This window comes from Macrobrachium nipponense, chromosome 1, assembly GCF_015104395.2.
Source record: "Macrobrachium nipponense isolate FS-2020 chromosome 1, ASM1510439v2, whole genome shotgun sequence".
Classification (NCBI taxonomy): domain Eukaryota; kingdom Metazoa; phylum Arthropoda; class Malacostraca; order Decapoda; family Palaemonidae; genus Macrobrachium; species Macrobrachium nipponense.
Window position 1 is genome coordinate 185,673,760 of NC_087200.1, and position 23,276 is coordinate 185,697,035.

Here is a 23,276-nt window from a genome sequence, read left to right on the forward strand (position 1 = left end):
ATATATATATTATATAAATAAAAGAAGAGATGAGAGAGAGAGAGATGAGAGAGAGAGAGAGAGAGGAGAGAGAGAGAGAGACTTCACGAAAGATATTTCAGAAATCTTTTCGGCCTATTCGAACATTTTTTCGATTTTATTCCCCCCCCCCCCCCCCCCCCAACCCCCTATTACTCACAACCCCATGACTTCCAAACACGAAAAGCGGAAGAGAGAGAGGAAACGATTCAACAATAAAAATCCGTGGACAGATTCTATATAAACGAGTTGACGCCCACCGCGATCAATTCCGTTCGTTTATGCAAAATATATACGAATTCTACCAAATAATTCTCCCGCGTCACCTATTCATTTGGCTAATCGCGAAAAATCAAATAAAGTGCTCTCTCTCTCTCTCTCTCTCTCTCTCTCTCTCTCTCTCTCTCTCTCTAAAGCTGCGACTTCATTCCATGATATTATTTATTTCCTTCTGTACCATTACATTTAACTTAAAAATGTTCTCTCTCTCTCTCTCTCTCTCTCTCTCTCTCTCTCTCTCTCTCTCTCTCTCTCTCTCTTTGTCAATTTACAACATCGTTACCGTAACACGGCTACACGCATAGTAATGCTGTCGCTGCTCCATAAATGCTATTCTGTTCCGTGCCAGAGAGAGAGAGAGAGAGAGAGAGAGAGGGAGAGAGAGAGAGATAAAAGAGGATTCAGATCAAATCATGCCTGTTGTACAATGCTATTATTGCCACAAAAGGGACCCCTACCCCGCCCCCCAAAAAAACACACACACAAACACAAACACACACAAAGAAAAAAAACAACGTGAAAAGGACACAAGGGATGGAAAAAAAATAGTAACTATGATTTTATTTTGTTTTTTTTTTTAATCCCATTTCCCAATCACCCACCTATGGCTTTGGATTTCATATCAGTTCTACTTTGACGTTTATTGCAAGGGGACCTGATATTCCAGTCTGGCGCTTTTCACTCTTTTCTGGTGATTTTTCTTCTTTTTTTTATGTTTCTGGTGATTTTTTTTTTTTTCAGTATCGAATCTTTTCAATATTTTTTCGAAGCTCTGATGGTGAGAATGGAAATCACAAAGCGAAAATGCCGCATTGAAATTCTCAAGTCGAAATATTGCGAGAATTATCCATCTGATTATCAAAGAGTTCTGAAATCAGAGAGAGAGAGAGAGAGAGAGAGAGAGAGAGAGAGAGAGAGAGAGAATGTTCTAGGTTAGATATCTTCGTACATTTCTCACCTGCTATCGATAAGACATTCCTTTAGAAAAGGTATTGATTCTCATCTTAATTCTCTAAGCACATACAAGATTTTGTGTCCGGTAAGATTTTATCTTGAAGCTGTAAAGTATATCAGTCTACTGACTGAGCTGATTGCTGTCGGTCGTTGCATAGAAGACAAATATGGAAAATGATACTCATATCAGTTAACACAAAAATTAAGCTTTCTCTCTGTTGTTTTCTTCTCTTGGATTAGTTTGTTAAAAGTTAGTTCCTGCAACATTATACTAATTTTTCTGTCACTTTAAAGAAGAAACTTTATCATTTATGATCTTAGTATGTTATACAAGCATAGAAGCAAAAAAATATAACGTTCATAATGGCTAATTAATTTTAGCCAAAAATAGCGATGTCTGTACTTGCCTTAAATATAAAATATTCGCCAAAAATAAACTAAGAGAAATAAAGTTTTTACACTATACAGAACTACGATAGACTGCATTGCAAGTAATATGTAGTTTGTTAAGGTAATAATGACTAGTTAAAAAAAATTTTATTTAGCTGCAACAAAATAAAACGAAATATATTTCATATGTACCGGTTTAACATTCATGGATAATATGTATGAAGTACTTAATAAAAATGGGACGTCACTGCAGAATTACTTAGAACTCTATAAGAGGCCAAAATAACGTAAGAAATTCTATAAAGAGCCAAAATAATTAGAAATTCAGGAAAAGCCAGAGTTAAGCCCCAGCAAGAATGAAGCCTTCATCCTCCTTCTCCCCGAAACCATTTAAGCCACGTCCTCTGGAAAGTCGCTGGAGCATCGCCGGTTTCCAGGGAGTGCTTAATGACCTCTTCGTCGTGGGGCGAAGGATCTCGTCATACGGTTAATTAGTCCCAAGGGAGCAGCCGTTCAACTCTACTCGGAATCTTCCCCCGGTTAAGTGGCAGTTTAGCAGCAGCAAGCCCTGCCGTTGTTATTCTCGGTGACGGGGTAGTGTCCCTCGGAGGCCCTTCAGGAGCGATATCCTGCCCTTCACGCTAACCAGTTTCATTTGTCTCGTCTCCCCTAACCGCCTCTTGTCTGTCTAACTCATCCACAGCGCCTTCGCTTAACTAGACCTATGCTCCTCCGTCAACAGGTCGTTTCACACGGTAGTAGTACTACCCATAGGTCTAAAGAATATCTAGACCTTGGTTCTACCTATTGCTCGATTTACCGGAAGTCGTCTATGTTCGTTTAATTGCCCCCCAAGGTTACGAGTTGACATTGTCCTGATGATGGGAATTCTTCCTGGAACGCGAAAGGATCTGAATTCTTTGGTTTCATTTGACTCATTTCAGTCTAGCGCAACAGTCGATGCATCACGCGCGCCATCTCTTGGCAATCAACCGAAACAGCATCTAAAACGTTTCGTGTTTTGACCCCTGCTTCCATTCTTACTAATTGGATAACTTTCTTCATCATTCCTGTGTGTTTTGTAGAGCCACTCTCCGGAAAGAAACACAGGGCCGCCTGCGAACGCGCGAGCAGCGGAAAGCGAGTTACAATGTCCCCAAGCGAGCTCGACAAAATGTGTTTTGGGGTGGGGTGGGGGGGCGGGGGTGTGAGCGGAAGAGACACCGAGCGAAAATGAGCACAAATGTATTTGTCCAGCATGCAAAGTTCCCTTCGTCGTCGCCCGGAATAATTGTTTGCGTAAGTTTGTTTGAAATGTCGCCCTCCTGTTTGATCTGGGTTCTTCTTGCAGCTGCTGAAAACGGTGACGCTGCTGCTCCCGCCAACCACCCGCCCCCCTCCGCTAAAGGGATAACCCTGGAAGTTACGATGCTTGCGCCTTTTCCGACGGTGTTTCTTCTTCTTTTTTTTGGTGTGTGTGTGGGGGGGGGGGGAGATGTAGGGGGGGAGGAGCCGAGGTTCCAGATGGTTTCTTATTCTTAAAGGCCATGTTATGTTTTTTCCAAATGGCTTTTTTTTTTTTTACTCAAAGGCTTTTCGCTGGTAAATATGAATATATATATATACTATATATATATATATATATATATATATATGTATATATATACATATTATCTATATATCATATTTCCCCCCCCCCCCCCCCCCAAAAAGTTGTTTTATTTTCTCACGGATATTTTCAGTGACTAAATTCCTTAAGAATAATTTTCTTTTTCGCATATATTTTTTTTCAAATGGTTACTACTTCTTATAATGCAAGTCCTGGGACCTTTGAGATCATTCAGCGCTTAAATTAATGTTGTAACGATTGATGGACGGAGAGAATATAAACGGAGGTACAGTCAGAGGAATGAAAGGGGTTGCAGCTAGGGGACCAAGGGATGCTGCAAAGAACCTCAAGTAACGCCTACAGAGCAACGCGGGAGGTACACTGACGGCACTGAGGGACAAAACACACAAAATAAATTGTGTTTGTCTCCGACTTTTCAATCTTGTATTGTATTTATTGAAAAAGTGATTCATTTCAAGGATTTCATGAGTGACCTCTTTATAAGGAAACAATAGTTGAAGATCATCTTTATCTATAAATTGAAAAAGGTGAAGAAATAGACAGGAAAATCGCTTACTTAGCTAAAATTTTTGATGCAAAAAAATTACCCCAATAAGTGTATGACAGATTCCAAAACCTTTTAAGTCTATTGCATGAGAGAGAGAGAGAGAGAGAGAGAGAGAGAGAGAGAGAGAGAGAGAGAGAGAGAGAGAGAGAGAGAGAGAGAGAGAGAATTTCTGAAGAGTTTATTGTCTGACAGTGAGTATCTCTCTAAGCATCTAGGACCCTTCAAGATATCATTATCTCTAGATAATGATATCTAGAGACTGACATAATTGCATGTGACGAAAGTTCTCTCTGTCTTTTTATAATGCGTGGAATCATGTTACACTCTGCGTTGAATGCAAGCTGAAAACTACCGTCCAAATGTGACGAACAACCTCTATGTTCCCTAAGAGCGAAAGAAAAAGCTCAAAAAGATGTCTGCCGGCAACATATTCGCTAAAGACCTTTGCGTGTTCAGTATTTGCCGCCATATTGGAGAACGAGTTCTTCCTATGAGCCTTCCAATGAATTCATTCGAAAAGTGAACGTCGTACGCGAAAGAATGTAGTATTATATGCGAAAGAATAACAATCCCTCTCTCTCTCTCTCTCTCTCTCTCTCTCTCTTACTTCCTTCTTCTTCCTAACGCCTCCCCACTTATCTTCTAGCAAAAGTTTGCTCGAGGCATACTTGAACTCTTACCATCGTCACAAGAGGCCGGGAAAAGACGATCCAATGAGCACGGGCTCTCTCTCTCTCTCTCTCTCTCTCTCTCAAGCCCAAGGGCATCTCCAGGAGAAAGAGAGTGAGAGAGAGAGGAGCCAGGATACCTTTGACGCTAACGACCTCACTGGACTGCGATGATAATACATTTTGTTGTGTGGTGTCGTTCACTGTATGCCTTTTTGGATCAATTTTAGATCAGATATTTTTTACTATTATTATTCAGAAGGATGAAACGAACGCTGTTCTGATGAAACAATCCCACCACAGGGGACACACCCTTGAAATTCAAGCTTCCAAAGAAAGAAGAAGAAAGAAGAGATTAACATCAACATATTGAAATACGAGGATGACAATGCATCGAATCTTCGCTTGATTTTTTGAAGTTCCAATGCCCGGCATCCTCAGAGGAGACTATTCCACAGTCCAAAGGTGTGAGGAATAAAGATGAAAAAACGTTCGTTTCGAAAACTAAATAAGAGGTGTATAAACAAAACTAGAAGAGACAATGAGACAAGCCTTGATTTAAGAAAATTATTAAAAAGTGCCTCTACCATCTGTTATTTCGTTCAATGAATAGCATAGTATTCTTTGGAAGCTTGAATTACAAGCCAGTGTCCCCTTTGGTGGACTTGTTCCGTACGGATAGATTTAATCTACTGAATAATAATAATAATAATAATAATAATAATAATAATAATAATAATAATAATAATAATAATAATAATAATTTACAAAATGTGAAAGGGCTACTCCCTGTTGCTAGTATCCAAGTGCCACCACTCGTCTAGAACCTCCGTAATTCCTAGATTCCAGAATCCATCAAAGGAGCGTCAGACGATTCCAGTGTGGACAGAGTCTCATGATTGAATTCCAGCTGACGAGCTGACGATGGTTCCAGCGCAGACAGCTTCATTACCGTCAGTTTAATGTTTCCTCAGTTCCGGTCTGTCAAATGGACGGGTGATCCATGGGTCTATTTAAGCCTCTCTCTCTCTCTCTCTCTCTCTCTCTCTCTCTCTCTCTCTCTCTCTCTCTCTAGGTATGTGTTACTTTTCCCATGTGTGTGTGTATACATATATGTATGAACATATATGTATGCATATATACAGGGCCGTTTCTAGGCACAGGCGACACAGGCGGTCGCCTGGGGCGCCATTTGCTTGGGGGGCGCCAAATTGCCAACCAAAATTAATATATAAATAAATGAGAGAAGTATTATTTTTACGTGAATAATTCAAATAAATAAATACAAGTGTAAACACGAAAATAAATGAATAATGGAAGTGTTAATACTTGATGCAACGTTGTTTAATGTTTCGGAAAAGTTGGCGACACTGGATAGGTAGATGTCGTCAGTATCAAAGGAACTTTAAAACTAAGACAGCCGCCTGCTCGCGACGCCACCTTAGTTAAGTTCTAAGCATCGTGTTTACTCCAATCTTTACTCCTTTTTTTAAGTCTTCTTAAGTTGTCAACGCAGCTGTCAAGCATTTAAGCTTTTATCAATCATTAAGAGGCAGTCCAAGCTGTCAGGTGCAGCAAACAATAAAAGAAAAAAGGAGGAAGAGGAAAAACGAGCCCAAAGTAGAGGGGAGAAAATCAAAAGAACATGGCTGCCATATTCCAAGAAAAAAGATAGTTTATACTGTTTTTGTTGCAAACTCTTTTCCCAGAAAACATTTAAACTAAGCAGAGATGGCTTTAATGACTGGAAAAACTGCAGTGACTCACTCAAAATGCATGAGAACAGTCCAGAACATACAAAGAATATGGGGTCATGGAAAGAACTGGAGAGTCGTATTGAAAAGGGGCAAACAATTGACAAAGTTGAGCTGGCACTAATAAACAATGAACAACGTAGGTGGCGAGAGGTACTTACCAGGTTCGTGGCTATAATTCATAGTCTGGCAGAACGAAATCTTCCTCTCAGAGGGTCCACATACACACTTTACCAGCCCAATAATGGGAACTTTCTGAAAGAAGTTGAACTCATGGCTCAGTTTGACCCTGTTCTCAAAGAACATATTGTGAGGGTGCAAGGAGGTGCCAGTCATACATCCTACCTAGGCAATATTATTCAAAATGAGTTTATTGACTGCATCAGTAAGAGGGTTGTGGAGTGCATGGTAACCGAAATTAGACAATCCAAATACTTTTCAATTATTTTAGATTGCACCCCGGATTTAAGTCACAAGGAGCAATTATCTGTGATAATTCGAATAGTTACAGCTGAAGGCACTGCACAAATTAAGGAATATTTTATCGGGTTCCTTGAGGCCGAGCAGACAACAGGAGAAGACCTCTCAAGACTCATACTAAAAAAACTTGAAGAGCTTAATATCCCCTTTGAAGACTGCAGAGGACAGTCATATGAAAATGGGGCAAATATGAGAGGAAAAAACAAGGGAGTCCAGGCTAGACTTCTTCAGTTAAACCCCAGGGCTTTATTTGTGCCATGTGGAGCACACACTGTTAATCTGGTTGTGTGATGCAGCAAAGAGCTCCTCAGATGCAAGGTGGTCGACCCTAAAACAACATGTGGACACAACTTTGAAATCCTTGGCAGACACACGGTGGGAGAGTCGAACCAACAGTGTTGAGGTTGTAAGATTCCAGGCTGCAAAAGTGAGAGATGTTCTTTTAGAGGTGAGAGGAAGCACTGCAGATCCAGCTATTGAAATTGAAGCACAAGCCTTAGCAGAAGAGGTGGGATCATACCGGTTCTCTATTTGTACGGTGGTGTGGTATGATATCCTTAAAAAAGTTCAAAATTAAACTGTGAATAAACTTCTGCAATCACAATGCATGCAACTGGATGTAGCTGTTGACATTCTCAAGAAGGCTGAAACCTCCCTTGTTAGCTACAGAGACACTGGGTTTGCTGATGCCCAGACATCTGCCAAAGAGATATGTGAGGAGATGAATGTGGAAGCTGCTCTAAAGCAGAAAAGACTCAGAACTACTAAAAGGCAGTTTTCCTATGAGGCCCCTGATGAACCTATTACCGATGCCTTGAAAAAAATGGAGTTTTCATTTTTCAATGTAGTTGTGGATATGGCCATTGAATCTCTGAGAGAGAGAACTGGAATGATGAGTGATGTTGCAAAGAAATTCAGTGTTCTCATAAACTTCTCTGACCTGACATCTAGTGAGCTAGAAAAGCAGGCAAAAGATTTGTGTAATAAACTCACATCTGGGGATCATTCTGATTTAAATTATGATGAACTGATTGTAGAGATGCAGTCATTTCCAAAACAATGCCCAAAACAAAATATGACCACATAGACCTTGTTTTTCTGAAGGAGAAATGCCTGAAAGAGATCTATCCAAACATGTGGGCATTAAGAATTGCTGTCACTACACCTGTGACTTTGGCATCTGCAGAGAGAAACTTCTCTAAACTTAAGCTCATTAAAACATATTTAAGGTCTACTATGTCACAGGAGCGCCTAAATGGGCTGGCAATAATTAGTATTAATAGAGAAATATCCAAACAGATTTCGTATGATAGTTTGTATACTTTTGAGTCTATACTTTTCCTTGTTGTGTATACATATACGTGAAGATGATTTATTAATAAAGTATGTTGTTTTGTTGTGGAACTTGGAGGGAAGGGGGGCGCCATAACGAGTTCTTGCCTGGGGCGCCTAATGAACTAGAAACGGCCCTGCATATATATATATATATAGATATATATATATATATCTATATATATATTATATATACTATATATGCATAAAACCTATAAGTTGACACTTATAAATAAAAGAAAAAAAGGGCGCACTACAGCAATACAAAAGTGTTAGCTCTGAAAATAAAACTATCCGTAGTGGCATTATTTCGGTTTTTAAAAGAATATCTAGTTAGTGTTCTCTATTTTAAATTCCTGACTTTTAAATCGCTTAAGAAAAATGTAATAAAAAAAACTCATTTTGTTAATGGCTTCTTCCCTTAATGAGAATCCAATTACTATTAATTGCCTTTTTTACTAGATCAGTCAGGTGAGGCGCTTTTGTTTTTGCATTCTGTGTTGTGTTACCTAATATATGTAGTAGCTACGCTTTTGTTCTCAGATGGTTTAATCTTTTATCACGATCGTGTCTTCTATTGGCGCAAATTGTTAATTAATAGAATAGGTGTTTATATAAAGAACATTAGAATACATTTCTGAAATAAGTGAGACGCAAGTGAAAACGACGAACGGAATATTGGTAAACCATTTTCGAATCATGAAATGGCCGTTATGAGTAGTTCTAGTTGAACCAGCCGATAAATTCCTTTAGCAAATGTTTTACACTTTCCTGAAACACGAGCTAAGGTTCCTCCGCAAAAACCTATCGGATTTTCACCGGAAAAAATTATGAATCTCTTAAATTGACTGTGAAATTTATTCTTTTTTAGTCGAGAACTTAGAATTATCTCGGCATCGGTCTAGGTTTACAACCTTCGTGAGAGAAATTCTCTCAAGTACTTACTCTACTTAATGGATTTTCCATTCAGCTGATACGCTGGAGATTGCTTTTGCCTTAAGTCAAAAACTGAACATCGATGGAAAAGTTATAAAATCACAGAGATTACTTTTTTTCACTTTTACAAAATAAAAGATAAAAAAGATTTACTGTGATAGTAATCCTTGAACGAATCACTCCATGATATCGTACGTATATGTAACACTATACGTCTAAAAAAGAATATTGCTCATGGTATCAAGGAACAGATAAAAAACAGAATATATTTTGAAAACATATTATCTCTTACTTCTGAGACGGGAAAGAAAATAAAATAGGGTATACACAAAGGTTAAAGGCGCGTGAGAGAAAGATTCGTGCCGTAGCTGAACTTAACGATATGTGACTGGGCACTGGGCAGTAAACTACGCCGGAGGGGAAAGTTGATAACAGCAGCCCTGAAATTTCGTTACATAGAGACAATAAGGACGATGAGTGCAGCAGATAAGATCGGCAGAGACCAAAATCTTGTTTTCGACCCTTCGACACACAAGGACCATTCTCCTGCGACCGGCCAAGACGAGGATTAGCGAGACGGCACAAGAAGGAGAGGAAGAAGAAGAAGAAGAAGAAGAAGAAGGGGGATGGGGACGTGGAGGATGAGGAGTAGGAGAATTTAAGAAGAGTTATTTCCTCCTACACAGCTTCGTGCAGGCTATGGGAGGACCTTATAGGCCTAAATGATATTATTTTTACATTAAGACTGTGCAACGAGCCTTATAGGCCTAAATGGTGTTATGAATTTTACATACAGAATATAAGATGATTCTAGGTCTACACGGTACTATAAATTTGACATCCAGGCTATCCGATGAACCTTGTAGGCCTAAATTATATGTTTTACTTACAGACTATGCGATGAACCTTATAGGCCTAGATGATATAAATTTTACGTAGTACAGAATAAGAGATCAATTTGTAGGCCGAAATGATATTACAGTCTTTATATTCAGACTATGCGATGAACCAATAGGCCTAAGTTATACAGTTTTCAACTGAAAGTTTTGTTGTATTAGCATTATACAGCAGTAAACTGAGCAAATGAAAAACAAACATAGTGAAAGAGGTGTCCACTTTCTGAGAGAATCAAATAGTACTACAAGCCTTTTTCTGATAAACAGCTAAGCAATACGATCAGAATTTACCACTCGTGGCTCAACAGCGCTAAAATACATCTAATGCGTCACCTTGCACTATAAAAACCGCTATAAAAACGACAGTATGAGACTTCCAACAGGATGAATATGCTTTAAAACGAATTGATACTAATCCGTTAAATATTTATTTCGACATCTGCACACATCTAGTCAGAATTTTGAGGAACGTTAATATTGGTCTTTTCACCGACGAATTACCTTTTATCTAAATTGGGGCAATTGCCGTTATTATCGGAAATATAATGCAGATAAAAGCCACGCATGAATATGCAAAAATACGGCGAGCAATCAAATTTCATACTGAAATCCGATTACGCAAGTTTTCGAAAACAATTTTGGAAACTCCGTAACACGGTTGATGAATTTGCATGCACTGGTATATGTGTCTGTGTGTTACCCATTCGTGTAACCTACGTAATACATAGTATGGGTATTTTACGCATGTCGTTTTTGTTACTTGAAAAAAGTAACAACTGCCTGCTCCTTTGTCCAGTTAGTAACTTCAGTCATTTGTTTGTGGATGCCATATCTCTTCCTAATCTATGCATATACGCCTTCTAAATATAGTGATATCTCTGAATACCTATTTCTTAGTGTATATATATATATATATATATATATATATATATATATATATATATTATATACATAAATAGGACTTCAAAGGCTTTCTTAGTCTGATTTCTGATTGATGACATCTCTCTATGTACACGCTTCACGTAATTCTGTTGAAAAATATAGATTCCTCTATTCTTGGCCTACCAATATATATATACATAATATATATATATATATATATATATATATATATATATATATATATATGTATATATATATATATATATATATATATATATATATATGTATATATATATTGGAAGGCCAAGAATAGAGGAATCTATATTTTTCAACAGAATTACGAGAAGCGTACATAAAGAGATATCATCAATCAAAAATCGGACTAAGAAGGCCTTTGAAGTCCTTCTTTTAAGAATTACAACACCGGCGTAATTCTCTCTCTCTCTCTCTCTCTCTCTCTCTCTCTCTCTCTCTCCAAAGACGTAGAAGAGTTAATTGCATAGACTTTTCCCCTAGTACATTAACGAAGCTATTGAAACGGGGGGTTAGAACCCCTTAGATTTATATGTGACGCGTCCAGCACTTCACCAACACCCCTTTATCTCTTTAAGAGCCGCCGGGAAGTTTAGTGATAAAAAAAGAGGTGAGCCGAGAAAATTAATGACCGTCTCCCATCGGAAGGTATTCTTTTAAAACCGCGTTTTAATCAAGGGTTCTTCGACTCATTCATTCGCGTATCAATCGAAGAGAGACGATCAAAGATTACGTGTCTGTTTCAAAGTAGACTCGCGCCTTCGCAACCGTCTCTGGGTGTTTGTGTTGGTCGATGAGGTTTTCGCCTACTAGTCCTTCAAAACTGTTTTGGTCACTGGATGAATTCTTGGATAGGAGGAGGAGAAGAAGGAGAAACTGGAGAGAGAGAGAGAGAGAGAGTATCAAGTGTATAAATCCCTTGAGGACAATAGGCCTACACTTACCTGTAAAATGTAGATGGCTTAACTGGAGACATCAGTTGATCATTAGATTACCTTAAATACCACAGGGCCTTTGTTGACCTGATTAGTGAATTGAGTACGTGATGATCAGCTAACTATAGTGGGTAGCAGTCATTGTAGGTCAATGTTAACTATTTTTTTTTTATAGAGATGTTATCGATATACTAGTAGGCCTACGACGTAGGTTTCCCTTTTGCCATTCGAAAAGGCTTCGAGTCCAATAAGACTAGCACTGTCTTCTCTGCACGCGGTAACGTTCTATTAAGATTATGTTAACGGGGAGGCATGGTTAGGACTTAGGATGCATCCCTTCTGAAACACCATGACTTTGAAGATAACTTCCAGCTGACGAAGATGGAGTTTTAGGTCGGTGCACTTTGGGAAGCTAATCGGCCTAGATTTTCACGCTGCCACCTGTAGTGCATTGTGGGTCATTTACCAATTTCCATTTACTTTGTGATGTGTCCTTATTGTTTGGACATAAATTTTTTTTTAAATTTAATTTTCTGTAATTAATAAAGGTAAATGATGAAAATATGAGCATTACTTACAAAATGCATGTTGGTTAGTTAGCCATTACTTGTTTCCCGTTTTCTATTGAAGGCGGGAGCAGACAGTACGAATGAAAGCTTTCTGTGGCCAGTGACTATTTTCGTGCATTTCTCTTCATAATGACACGTTGTGCAGCTTCAAATGGCAGGAATTGTTCAAGACAAAATGGAATGACATTTCACAGGTAAGCAAAGCGTAGTGAATTGTATTTACCCTTAATATGTGTTAGCCTCAGCAAGTCTTAGGGCAGTAGATACGAATGATGTTTACTTACATTTTGGGCATAAGGTGGCACATTCTGATTGAAGCGTTTTCAGTTTTGACATCAGAACATCGGCAATTATATATATACTTCATGATATAGAGTAAAAAAAATGCCATGCTCAACATTAAAATATGTTTATTGGCAGTAGGCTTATAGGTTCTGGTTGTGTCGTCTTATAAACAAGTCGATGCGTAATAAGGACATCCGCCGTATCTGGTCAACTTTAGAGAAGTCTGCAGTATGTAGGCCTTCAGGATACTATCCATACCATCAGTGTTGTCAGTTTTCGACGTATAAAAGCAGCGTTAGAGTTGTTTAACCAAGCGCATTTTATTAATGTTGTTGCTCGGCGAAATTCCAAAGCGTTACACTTGGTCAGAGTATTACAGGACGACGTAAACAAACCATAAAATAACTAAAGGCTTTTATTTTCTGTGTAAAGTGGAAGACAGTTGTATATTTTTATATTTAGTAACTAATCCTGGTTTAATTTGTGTTTTCATGTCTCTTAGATTCGTAGTAGCAAGAAAATTAGTTTGTATGCCTGAAGATTGGTTAGGTATGCTACACGTATGCCCGCAAACTTTTCATTTGGTAAAAGACGTTATCTTAAACCTTAACCAACGTGCAACTTAACCTCGACTATACTATTTAAGAATCCTTTCTCTCTGGTAAGAGTTATCGGAGTCATCACGCCTAGGAAACAATTGACGGAACAACGAGAAAGAAACTTGGTTAAGCCAACAATAGGCGTAGGTCCTTTGATCCGGCGGCTATTTTTATCATGTCCTACTTTTAAGAACAATTTTATTCCATATAAGTCGAAATTACTCTCTTTTGTAATCCCTATTTAACAGTTCTCCCTAACGCCTTCAAACGGAAAGAAATTAATGCTAGCCTTCGAAACTGTCGTCGGTTTTTTTACAACACGCTTTCCATTTGAGATACAAGGCATACTATTAACACAATTCTTTAGTTTAAAGGTTAGGTGTTATTTTAAAAGCTAAATGGAATTATATCGTCCAGTCGAATAGGTAGCTATGATGAATGTATTTTAGGCTTATTTATTTTTTCATTTATTTGTTGGCTTCTATATTTGCTTCTTACTTTCATTACCTATTCGTACTATTATTTTTAGTCTTGTGCGTATGGATTTGGTCAGATGTCGTATATGCATATTTTTATTTCACATATTTATATATTTTCACATTCATACAAAACCTTCAAGCGTACATAATCTTTATCGTGTCAATTTCCCGTTCACCAACCTTAGCACACCCAAACCACTTCTAATCAGAAGCGAACACCTGTTGGCGCAAGTAGCCTAAAGATTCATAGAAGAAGTTGGCTCCTCTAAAAAAGATGGATGTTCATTACAGTGTGGGTGGCGGGGAGGAGAGGAGCGTGTCTTCAGTTGGCTACGGGTTTTTCGACATGTTGTTGGAGCTAATTGAAGGCGCCTGGGGTACTTTTTGTATTTGGTTGGTGTGATTCTAGGCCTATATTATTACCGTTATTATTATTCCCCTAAAGGGGGTAGTGCCGTCAGTGGACCTCATGTGGTGCACTGTGCATTATTTATAAGGCTTTTTGCAGCGTACCTCTGGCCACTAGCTGCAACCACTTTCGTTCCTTTTACGGCACCGCCGTTCATATTTTTTTTCTTCCATCCTACTTTCCACGTGCATCGTTTATTTCTTCATTTATGTGTTTCTCTTCAAATTCGAGATGACTTTAAAATTCCTTTATATTATAATTACTTCATAGATATTATGCAAATTATTTTATTATACATCAGAGAATAAGGTATACATAAACACCCAGTCGTGTATGAAATTAAGATTGCGATATCTACATATGCAATAGAACTATTTTCTTTAAAAAAAATAAGAAACTTTTCTTTATTTGTTGAATAATACCGTGAAGTATAAAATAATATCCATTTTGCCGAGGTCAGCGATGCATGACGCAATAGCGTTGAATTTTAACTTCTGTACTAACACTCGAAGCCTTCCACAATAAAACAAAAGAAAAATAAATACTTACAGAACACGGAAAATATGATTCTTTATACAAAATATTCCTTGTATAAACGTATGCCGTTCCAAACCATATTTCAGCGACTTTAGTATTATTATTTATTATTATTATTATTATTATTGTTGTTGTTATTACTATTATTATTATTATTATTATTATTATTATTATTATTATTATTATTAAGAAAGTAAACCACACTCCAAAGAATATGGTGTTCATTAAAAAGAGGCAACAGAATGTAATAGGAAATACAGAAAGAAGAGTTCACGTGTTAAAAAAAATTAATTGGCAAATTACTAAATAAGTAGAGAGAAATGAACGTAAATTATTAAACTGTGCAAAGAGAATGGTTGTAAGGTATTCATGAATTGCATCTTTGTGTGAACTTTTGGGTTCCAGCAAAGGATATTTCTAATTGGGTTCCAAAAAAGGATATTTTTAATTGGGTTCCAGTAAAGGATATTTCTAATTGGGTTCCAGTAAAGGATAATTCTAATTGGGTTCCAGAATAAGATATTTTTAATTGGGTTCCAGTAAAGGATATTCTGAATTGGGTTCCAGGAAAGGATATTTTTATTTGGGTTCCAGTAAAGGATATTTTTAATCGAGTTCCAGTAAAGTATTTGTAAACGCTGCAAGCTAAAGCAATTCTCTTACCAGCTAAAATCGGTTTGTAAACGACCGGTTCTGAATAACTTTAGGAGTTAAGTAATTGTTGATAATATGTTACCTGAAAATTATTTTTTACGAATGATTAATCGTTTCATTAACTCGATAATATTAAAAAAAAAAACTGTTGTTCATTTTGATCCAAAAATGAATAGATTTCTATAGACTTTTTGCAGTTCAAAGTTCCTCACTGGACGAGGGGTGACCGTACTCGCTTATCAATCTGGTAGCCAGAGTTCGCTTCCCGGTTACCGCCAGAGAGGAATCGGAGGAATTTATTTCTGGTGGTTAGAAATTCATTTCTCGGTATAATGTGGTTCAGATCCTACAAAAAGCTGTAGGTCCCGTTGCTAAGAAACCAATAGGTTCATAGCTGTCAATCAGCTCAGTGGTCCGGTAAAACTAAGATACACTTAACTTTTTTTTTTGCAATTCAAGTGACAAATGCAAGAAATGACTGAGATACTGAAATATAAAACAATCAGTTTTATGGTAACAAAATTTAAACGATTTTTGTATTTATAAACACTTCTCCTCTCATGAGTCGACTTAATTAAAGCTTCCTATTTTTATACGTACCGTTTTCTTAATTATTTACCAAAGAATTGTGGGAAGACATATGGCCGTCAAGCAAAAATACAAAGTAAAACAAAATGAAAAATCGAGACAAGCAAAAAGACAGAGTAAAAAATTTTAAAAATAAAATAAAAATAAGAGAGAAAAGGAAAAAACCTAAAAGAACCCAAAAAATTGTCTAGAAAAGGAAAAGGAAAACCCTAAAAGAACCCAACAAATTTTCAAGAAAAGGAAAAGGAAAACCCTAAAAGAACCCAACAAATTTTCAAGAAAAGGAAAAGCCTAAAAGAACCCAAAAAATTGTCGAGAAAAGGACAAAGAAAAACCTAAAAGAACCCAAAAAATTGTCGAGAAAAGGACAAAGAAAAACCTAAAAGAATCCAAAAAATTGTCGAGAAAAGGACAAAGAAAAACCTAAAAGAACCCCCAAAAATTGTCGAGAGCCGGGAAAAACACGGAGCGGTTACCCATGAAAGTTCCATAATGATATTGCTATGAAGCAATTTCTATACAGAACAACACTGGAAGGGATGACTTTAAAAAAAATAAGCAATAAAGTCTCCTGATTCTTCCCTTGCAATCTGTCGAAGGATGTAGTTGCTTTTAGCTATTTTTTTATTGTCTCTCTTGTTTATTATTGACGTATTTATTGTGATAAGAAAGCGACCAGGTTATTATTCATTTCGTGTAATGGACGTCATTTCATTCATGATTGCGTAGGTTTACATGAAAAGTATTTGATTCTAAGAGGTTGTTTTTTATACCTTGATGCTCTTCGGTAGACCTCGCGCGTAAAAGGCATCTGTAAGCTGCTTTTCCCTCTTTTATACGAAAATTTATTTTATCTTTGTCTCTCTCCATTTTCTGTATTTTTACGTAATTTTATTTTTGAAACGTCCGAACAAATGCCTGCCAGCGTTCGTGCGCGCGCGCGGGAAAGCATTTCAAACACAAATGGTTGAAATTATTGTTTGTCTCTGTGATTCTGGTAAGTGTCTATTGAAGAGAAGAAGTCCTTTGATGTCCTGTTTTTCTTCTTCTAAAAGGACGAGTCTGATGAACTATTTATACGACTCTCTCTCTCTCTCTCTCTCTCTCTCTCTCTCTCTCTCTCTCTCTCTCCTAACCATAAAAACAAAAACAAATAAAAAATGTGAAAGGTTGCGAATTAATATCTAAAACCTTTTACATATCTCTCTCTCTCTCTCTCTCTCTCTCTCTCTCTCTCTCTCTCTCTCTCTAACCATAAAAACAAAAATGTGAAAGGTTGTGAATTAATATCAAAAACCTTTAACTTTCTCCTGACCTGATTAAAAACTATGCTAGGGCTGGCCCGAAGGATTAGATATTTTTACGTGGCTAGGAACAAATTGGTTACCCAGCAACGTGACTTAATGCTTATTGTGGGATCCGAACCACATTATAAGGAGAAATTAATTTCTAATCACCAAAAACAAATTCCTCCGACTCCACTAAGCAGAGCGGGGAATGGAACTCGGGACTACCGGATCGGTAGGCGAGCACATAAAGCACTCGTCCAACAAGGAACTCTCTCTCTCTCTCTCTCTCTCTCTCTCTCTCTCTCTCTCTCTCTCTCTCTAACCATAAAAACAAACAAAGCGGGAAAGGTCGTGAATTAATATCGAAAACCTTTTACATTTCTCTCTCTCTCTCTCTCTCTCTCTCTCTCTGCAGCCAGCTAGTGATAGCAAATTTCTACAGATTCCGCCACAGGCCCCCGAGGTGAGAGCAGACAAGCCAATCACCAGGAGAGATACAATCAGAGGTAGTTGGGGAAAAATACGATCCCCGCAGGTTCCGAAGCGAAAAGAGAGTAAGGGTGAAAGAGAGGAATAGAATGGAAAGGAGAGGGAGTAAGGGGAAAATGAGAGATGGAATGGAAAAGAGAGGGAGTAAGGGGAAAGAGAGAGATAGAATGGAAAAGAGAGGGAGCGAGGGGAAAGAGAGAAATAGAATGGAAAAGAGAGGGAGTAAGGGGAAAGAGAGAGATAGAATGGAAAAGAGAGGGAGCGAGGGGAAAGAGAGAGATAGAATGGAAAAGAGAGGGAGTAAGTAAAGAGAGAGATAGAATGGAAAAGAGAGGGAGCGAGGGGAAAGAGAGAGATAGAATGGAAAAGAGAGGGAGTAAGGGGAAAGAGAGAGATAGAATGGAAAAGAGAGGGAGCGAGGGGAAAGAGAGAGATAGAATGGAAAAGAGAGGGAGTAAGGGGAAAGGGAGAGATAGAATGGAAAGGAGAGGGAGTAAGGGGAAAGGGAGAGATAGAATGGAAAGGAGAGGGAGTAAGAGGAAAGAGAGAGATAAAGAGAGCGATGGAAAATGTTAAATTCATTGAATATTTAATTCAAAACATTCTCTGTCTAATCTCTTGTTAAGGTTCAGAGAAACAGATGAAATATGGAAAATGTAAAAGGTTTTCAGTATCAATTCACAACGTCTGCCATTTTTGGTCCGTTTCTGTTTATAAGAGAGTGCGACACCAGGAAAAAGAATATTAAAACCTTTAAACGTGAATTCACAGTGATTTCCATTTGCTCCGATATGATTATGGATAATAATATCAGTATTATTATTATTTTTATGAGTCTCGTCGTACGGGCGAGACGGTAAGTCTGGACCTAAGGGACGTTAGAATCTACCATCCCCACCTTCGCTTTTATTATGCCTATGATGTTCTTCTCTAGATGGGTCATCTTTGCTCATCACATTCTCTGTGATGTGGTGTGACCGTTTTACGCAGATTTTGACAAGCACATCTTTTTTCAAGAGCAAAGCCCGATGTGACAGACATCCTAATACATTTCCCCACAAACACACACACCGTGGAAGGGTAGAGCCGTCAGGCATTACTGAAGGTCCTTTGCAGCGTCCCTTCGGTCCCGAGCAGCAACCCCTTTCATTTTTTTACTGTACCTCCGTTCATATTCTCTTTCTTCCATCTTACTCTCCACCCTCTCCTAACAATTGTTTCATAGCGCAACTGCTTCGATGTTTTCTTTCTGTTAAACCTTTCGAACCTTTTTTTAACTCAGTTGCGCTTTCAGCTCCGAATGGCCTCATAAGTTCCAGCGTTTGGTGTGTGGCCTAAAGTTTATATTCCAGTCCATTCCTGGAACCGTAGCCAACGAATTTAACGGATGATACTACAAGGCCCATTCATTTTCGAGTTCTGTTTGATTCTTCGGAGACGCACTCTTCCGATCGTTACAGAATTCCTTATCGTATTCCGCATCGTTTTGTGCCCACACAGCGAGGCGTTGGGTGTGAATGGGCTGACGGAATCCCCTTCTTCAGATATATATGCGCCTTCGAATAGCACTTTTAATCTCGAGTTGATTATCCTTTTGATTAGCTCAGCGTGGAAACGAAACGAAACGTCAGTCTCTTGAAGAAGCTGTTTTGTGAAGTCCTTAAAAATGGGGTGAAATTGATCGCACTTTGCGAAAGATCCCCGATTCATTCCCGATCGCCTCCTGATTTAAAAGCAGCTTATACTTGGGAACAGAAGCGTGAAATCTACAGCTACAGATATTGAAGTTTGTTACATTAACATTTTACGAATGATTCTTTTGAACACGAAGTACGGCTTTTGTCTTCCTGATGAATCACACTACTAAGCATAAAATCTACTGCAATTGACATAACGAAACCCACTGTATAATCGAGAATAATAGCATAGGCATACTATTATTATATGCTATATATATAATTTTTTTATTATAATATATCTATATATATATATATATATATATATATATATATAAAGGTAATGCCACGGAGGAAAACGAGAACTGCCGAGATCTTTCGGTCTTAACGACCCTTTACTGTAGCTCAGTGGCATTACCTTTATCTATACATAGCATCACGTTTTATGTATTTCGTGATCACGTTTTTCATATATATACATATATATATATATATATATATATATATATATATATATATATATATATATATATATATATTCTTAAGTCCTATTGTCTAAGCAAACGGTTCTAGGTGTGACCAAGCACTTATGAAAATAACAGAAGTTATAAGATGCTAATTTTCATGTCATATCTTCCGGATAAAATCAGTGACTACGTAACCAGCGGTTAAAAAAAATTGCTTCACGTTATAAAGCTACCTGTCATGAACAGCACTTAATCTGAAGGTTACTATCCACAATATTATTTATCATTATCTCATTAGATGAAACGTATCCCCATGGAACAAGCCCACGGAGCCATTGACTCGAAATTCAAGCTTCCAAAGAATGTTGGTTTCAACCTCCCAACGCAGTAACTGATCGTGATACAGAGCCAAAGATTTTTCGTCGCCAGAGGGGAAGCACGAACTCCCGACATCTGAGCGGCGTGCCACGACGCTAGCGACCAAGCCGCATCACTAATATGCATCAATCAGTTGATGATTGGAACGAGACTGTTATTATTTAAGATAGTTTACGATTTACTGATACGATCACAAATCTCGTAAACTGAAAACTGCTATCGACGTCGTGTTTCCTTCTATGAATGCGAAAAGAAAAACCAATCAGTCAACATAGGAGGGTTGTTAGCGTCAGGGAATAACAGAGGGTGGTAGAAAATTCCATTCTCCCTGAGGCGCGCATTAACGGGATTACTTGGCACATCAGAATACTTCCCGTTTTCCTGACCAGGCGTCAAGATGATTTTATCTAGTAAGTCCCTTCTCTTCTCTGAAACAATCAGCTCTGCTCTCTCTCTCTCTCTCTCTCTCTCTCTCTCTCTCTCAGCATACTTTTACCCACACACATATACTATATATATACACATATTGTGAGTCTTATCACATCAACGTGATTCATATATACGCACTAAGCTACATGTGTCCTTTAATATCCAATTCGCTCTACCTCGGAATTGATATATTTTCATATATGTTAACCGAAGGGGAATTTTTATAGTTAAATGATAATTTCGTCGGCTCACAGGCGCGAACCTAGTAACCAAGAAATCAGGAAGTGCAGTGAGTGAAGCGAGGTTCTAATCATACAGCTATCACGAGAGGCATTGCTTATATGTAAACTTATAATAGATATTGCATACATATCCACGCTAAAATAATTGTTCGTATACTTAGTAGCTGTATGGAAAGTTGGTGAAAGCCATTCTTATGTCACGATTTGAATGCATAAAGTTTTACTTCGTTGGAATTAAAGGCTTACGTCGGAGTAGTCAAAGAATACAAACTTCACTCTTTCAGGAAAGATTTTCAAGCTCCCCTTTTGTCGTCATGTAAATCCCCCCCCCCGCCCCCCCCCCCCCAACTTCTTTTGGACATCTCTTTGTAAAACTTTTTCTTTCTTTTTTTTTTTACTGCTCTAGCGAAGGGGAAATATAAGTTAGTTACCAGAAGTCTTTTGTAGCCTCGTCAAACCTTTTTTGCAGCGGCGCAACAACCCTCTCGCCATTGCTATGCAAAATAAAAGTCGAAAGCAATCGCTGCGTTCTGTAGCTTTTGCGCGCTTGCAGTCCGTCACCAAAAAAAAAAATAAGAAAAAAAAATCGAGTTCATCTTCGGGGAAAATCGAGCGTCGAACTGACCAGTCGACCGTTATAACAACCCGAAATGACTGGCAATATCATTCTGAAACGCTAAACTCGATTTAATGGAAAAAAAAACTCGAACCGCGCAGATCCCCAAAACACGAATTTGAAACAGGAGACTCTTTTAACACGACACCGCGCCTATTATGGAAATAGATTTGCTCTACTCTGTGTGAATTGGGGAAAGGTTTTTTTTCCTATTTTTTTTATCAGGGGTTGTCAAACCTTTAATCCAAACGGGGAAAAAACTTTCGTCAACAAAGGCGATAATTCTTTCCCACAGAACTGGGAAGCATTTCGATGAGCAGATTAAAACAAGTTGGAACGAGTTAGGCGAGGGTGGAAAGTGTGATGGAAGAAAGATACTATGAATGGAGGTACAGTAAAAGGAACGACAAAGGGTTGCAACTAGGGGCCGAAGGGAAGCTGCTCATATCTTACCTACAGTGAACTGCGTGAGGTGCACTGACGGCACTAACCTCCTACGGGGAGATTAAAATAGGTCGATATTGAAATGCCAGAATTTTTGTCCGTGGAATACGTCAGTGGAATGAAATGTATTCCTGCTGTTAAATACTACCGAATTCTTGGTCATGAAATTCTAAAAACCTTCACCTTGAAAGCACCGACTTCTAGAACTTTTTATTCGTTTCATTACATAAAGTCTACAGCTACAGATATTAACGTTTGTTACATTAAACCTTACTGGGACAGACAGACCTAAAACCATTGTATAATCAAGAATAATAGCATAGGTATGCTATTATTATATGAAATATATATATATGCACATTCATACAGATACATATATAGGCGTGTGTGTTCGTTTGAATATATGCGTATGAATATGTCTACTTATGGACACGGAATTCATATACACTATAAAACAATTCTGCACATAATAGCCTTTTGGAAAGGCGGATGAAAACCTTCCTATTACGATTAAGATACGTATAATTTTGTATATATATGAATACTACACCTGCACCCACAAACATAACTTGATTCCAAGTATCGAAATCGACGCTTTAGCTCTTAGCCCTCAGTGCATTATAAACCTGAATCATTCCGACCGTTACATCACACCACGGCCACCCCGACCCCAAACCTAACTTAATTGCCAGTACCGACACGTGAAGCTTAATATTTTAAACTTTCAAGTTCATCACGTCACGGTCCTTGACGACTGACTGGCAGGGGTGAAGTGGCCAGCCTGTGTTGTTCTCCATCGTGGAGAGTCCTGCGGCCCGCCATCAAACGCTGCCTCCTCCAAGTACCCCCGTTTAAGTATTATTTTTCATTTCAGATCTTGAGACATCAAATATCAGGTGAGGCTGAAGCGAGGCTCTCTCTCTCTCTCTCTCTCTCTCTCTCTCTCTCTCATTCAAAAAACGCACCTCAGAGGAGGTTTGATTTATCGCGCTAGAGAGGTCAAGCAATTACGATGTAAAAAAATAAAAATTAAGATGTTATATATACGATAATTAACTCTCAGGTGAGTTTCTAAAGACGAAAGAGAATTTGGAACATGTGCTGCTTTACTTGAAGAGGGTGTGAAAGGCAGAAACAATTAAAGTTGAAGGAGGTGAGGGGGGGCGGGGCTTAAACTGTTTCTTTGTGTATATATAGGCAATGCATAATCGTATACACACACCCATATATATATATATATATTGTATACCTATTTGTATATACATGTATATGCATGTATGTGTAATATTATATATTTATTAACATATATCTGATGTAGATGTCTGTAATATTTATTGTAGCCTGTAAATATCTTATGTATATCCTGTAAATATGCTATATATAATATATCTT

The 23,276-nt window shown here is 38.0% G+C and overlaps 3 protein-coding genes across 4 annotated transcripts in view; 2 read left to right on the plus strand and 1 right to left on the minus strand.

Annotated features, from left to right (window-relative positions):
• Positions 1–23,276, minus strand: part of LOC135219923 (uncharacterized) — an 84,584-nt gene that overhangs the window by 46,585 nt on the left and 14,723 nt on the right. The window lies entirely within an intron of this gene.
• Positions 6,259–7,011, plus strand: LOC135219029 (zinc finger MYM-type protein 1-like). The gene has a single exon (XM_064255464.1). The coding sequence runs from the start codon at positions 6,259–6,261 to the stop codon at positions 7,009–7,011; it is 753 nt and encodes a 250-aa protein (XP_064111534.1).
• Positions 7,328–7,807, plus strand: LOC135219030 (uncharacterized). The gene has a single exon (XM_064255465.1). It carries the CDS (start codon positions 7,328–7,330, stop codon positions 7,805–7,807), a length of 480 nt encoding a protein of 159 aa, XP_064111535.1.

Coding starts and splice junctions, on each gene's coding strand:
- LOC135219029 (XM_064255464.1), top strand. CDS start 6,259: ATGCATGAGAACAGTCCAGAACATACAAAGAATATGGGGTCATGGAAA.
- LOC135219030 (XM_064255465.1), top strand. CDS start 7,328: ATGCAACTGGATGTAGCTGTTGACATTCTCAAGAAGGCTGAAACCTCC.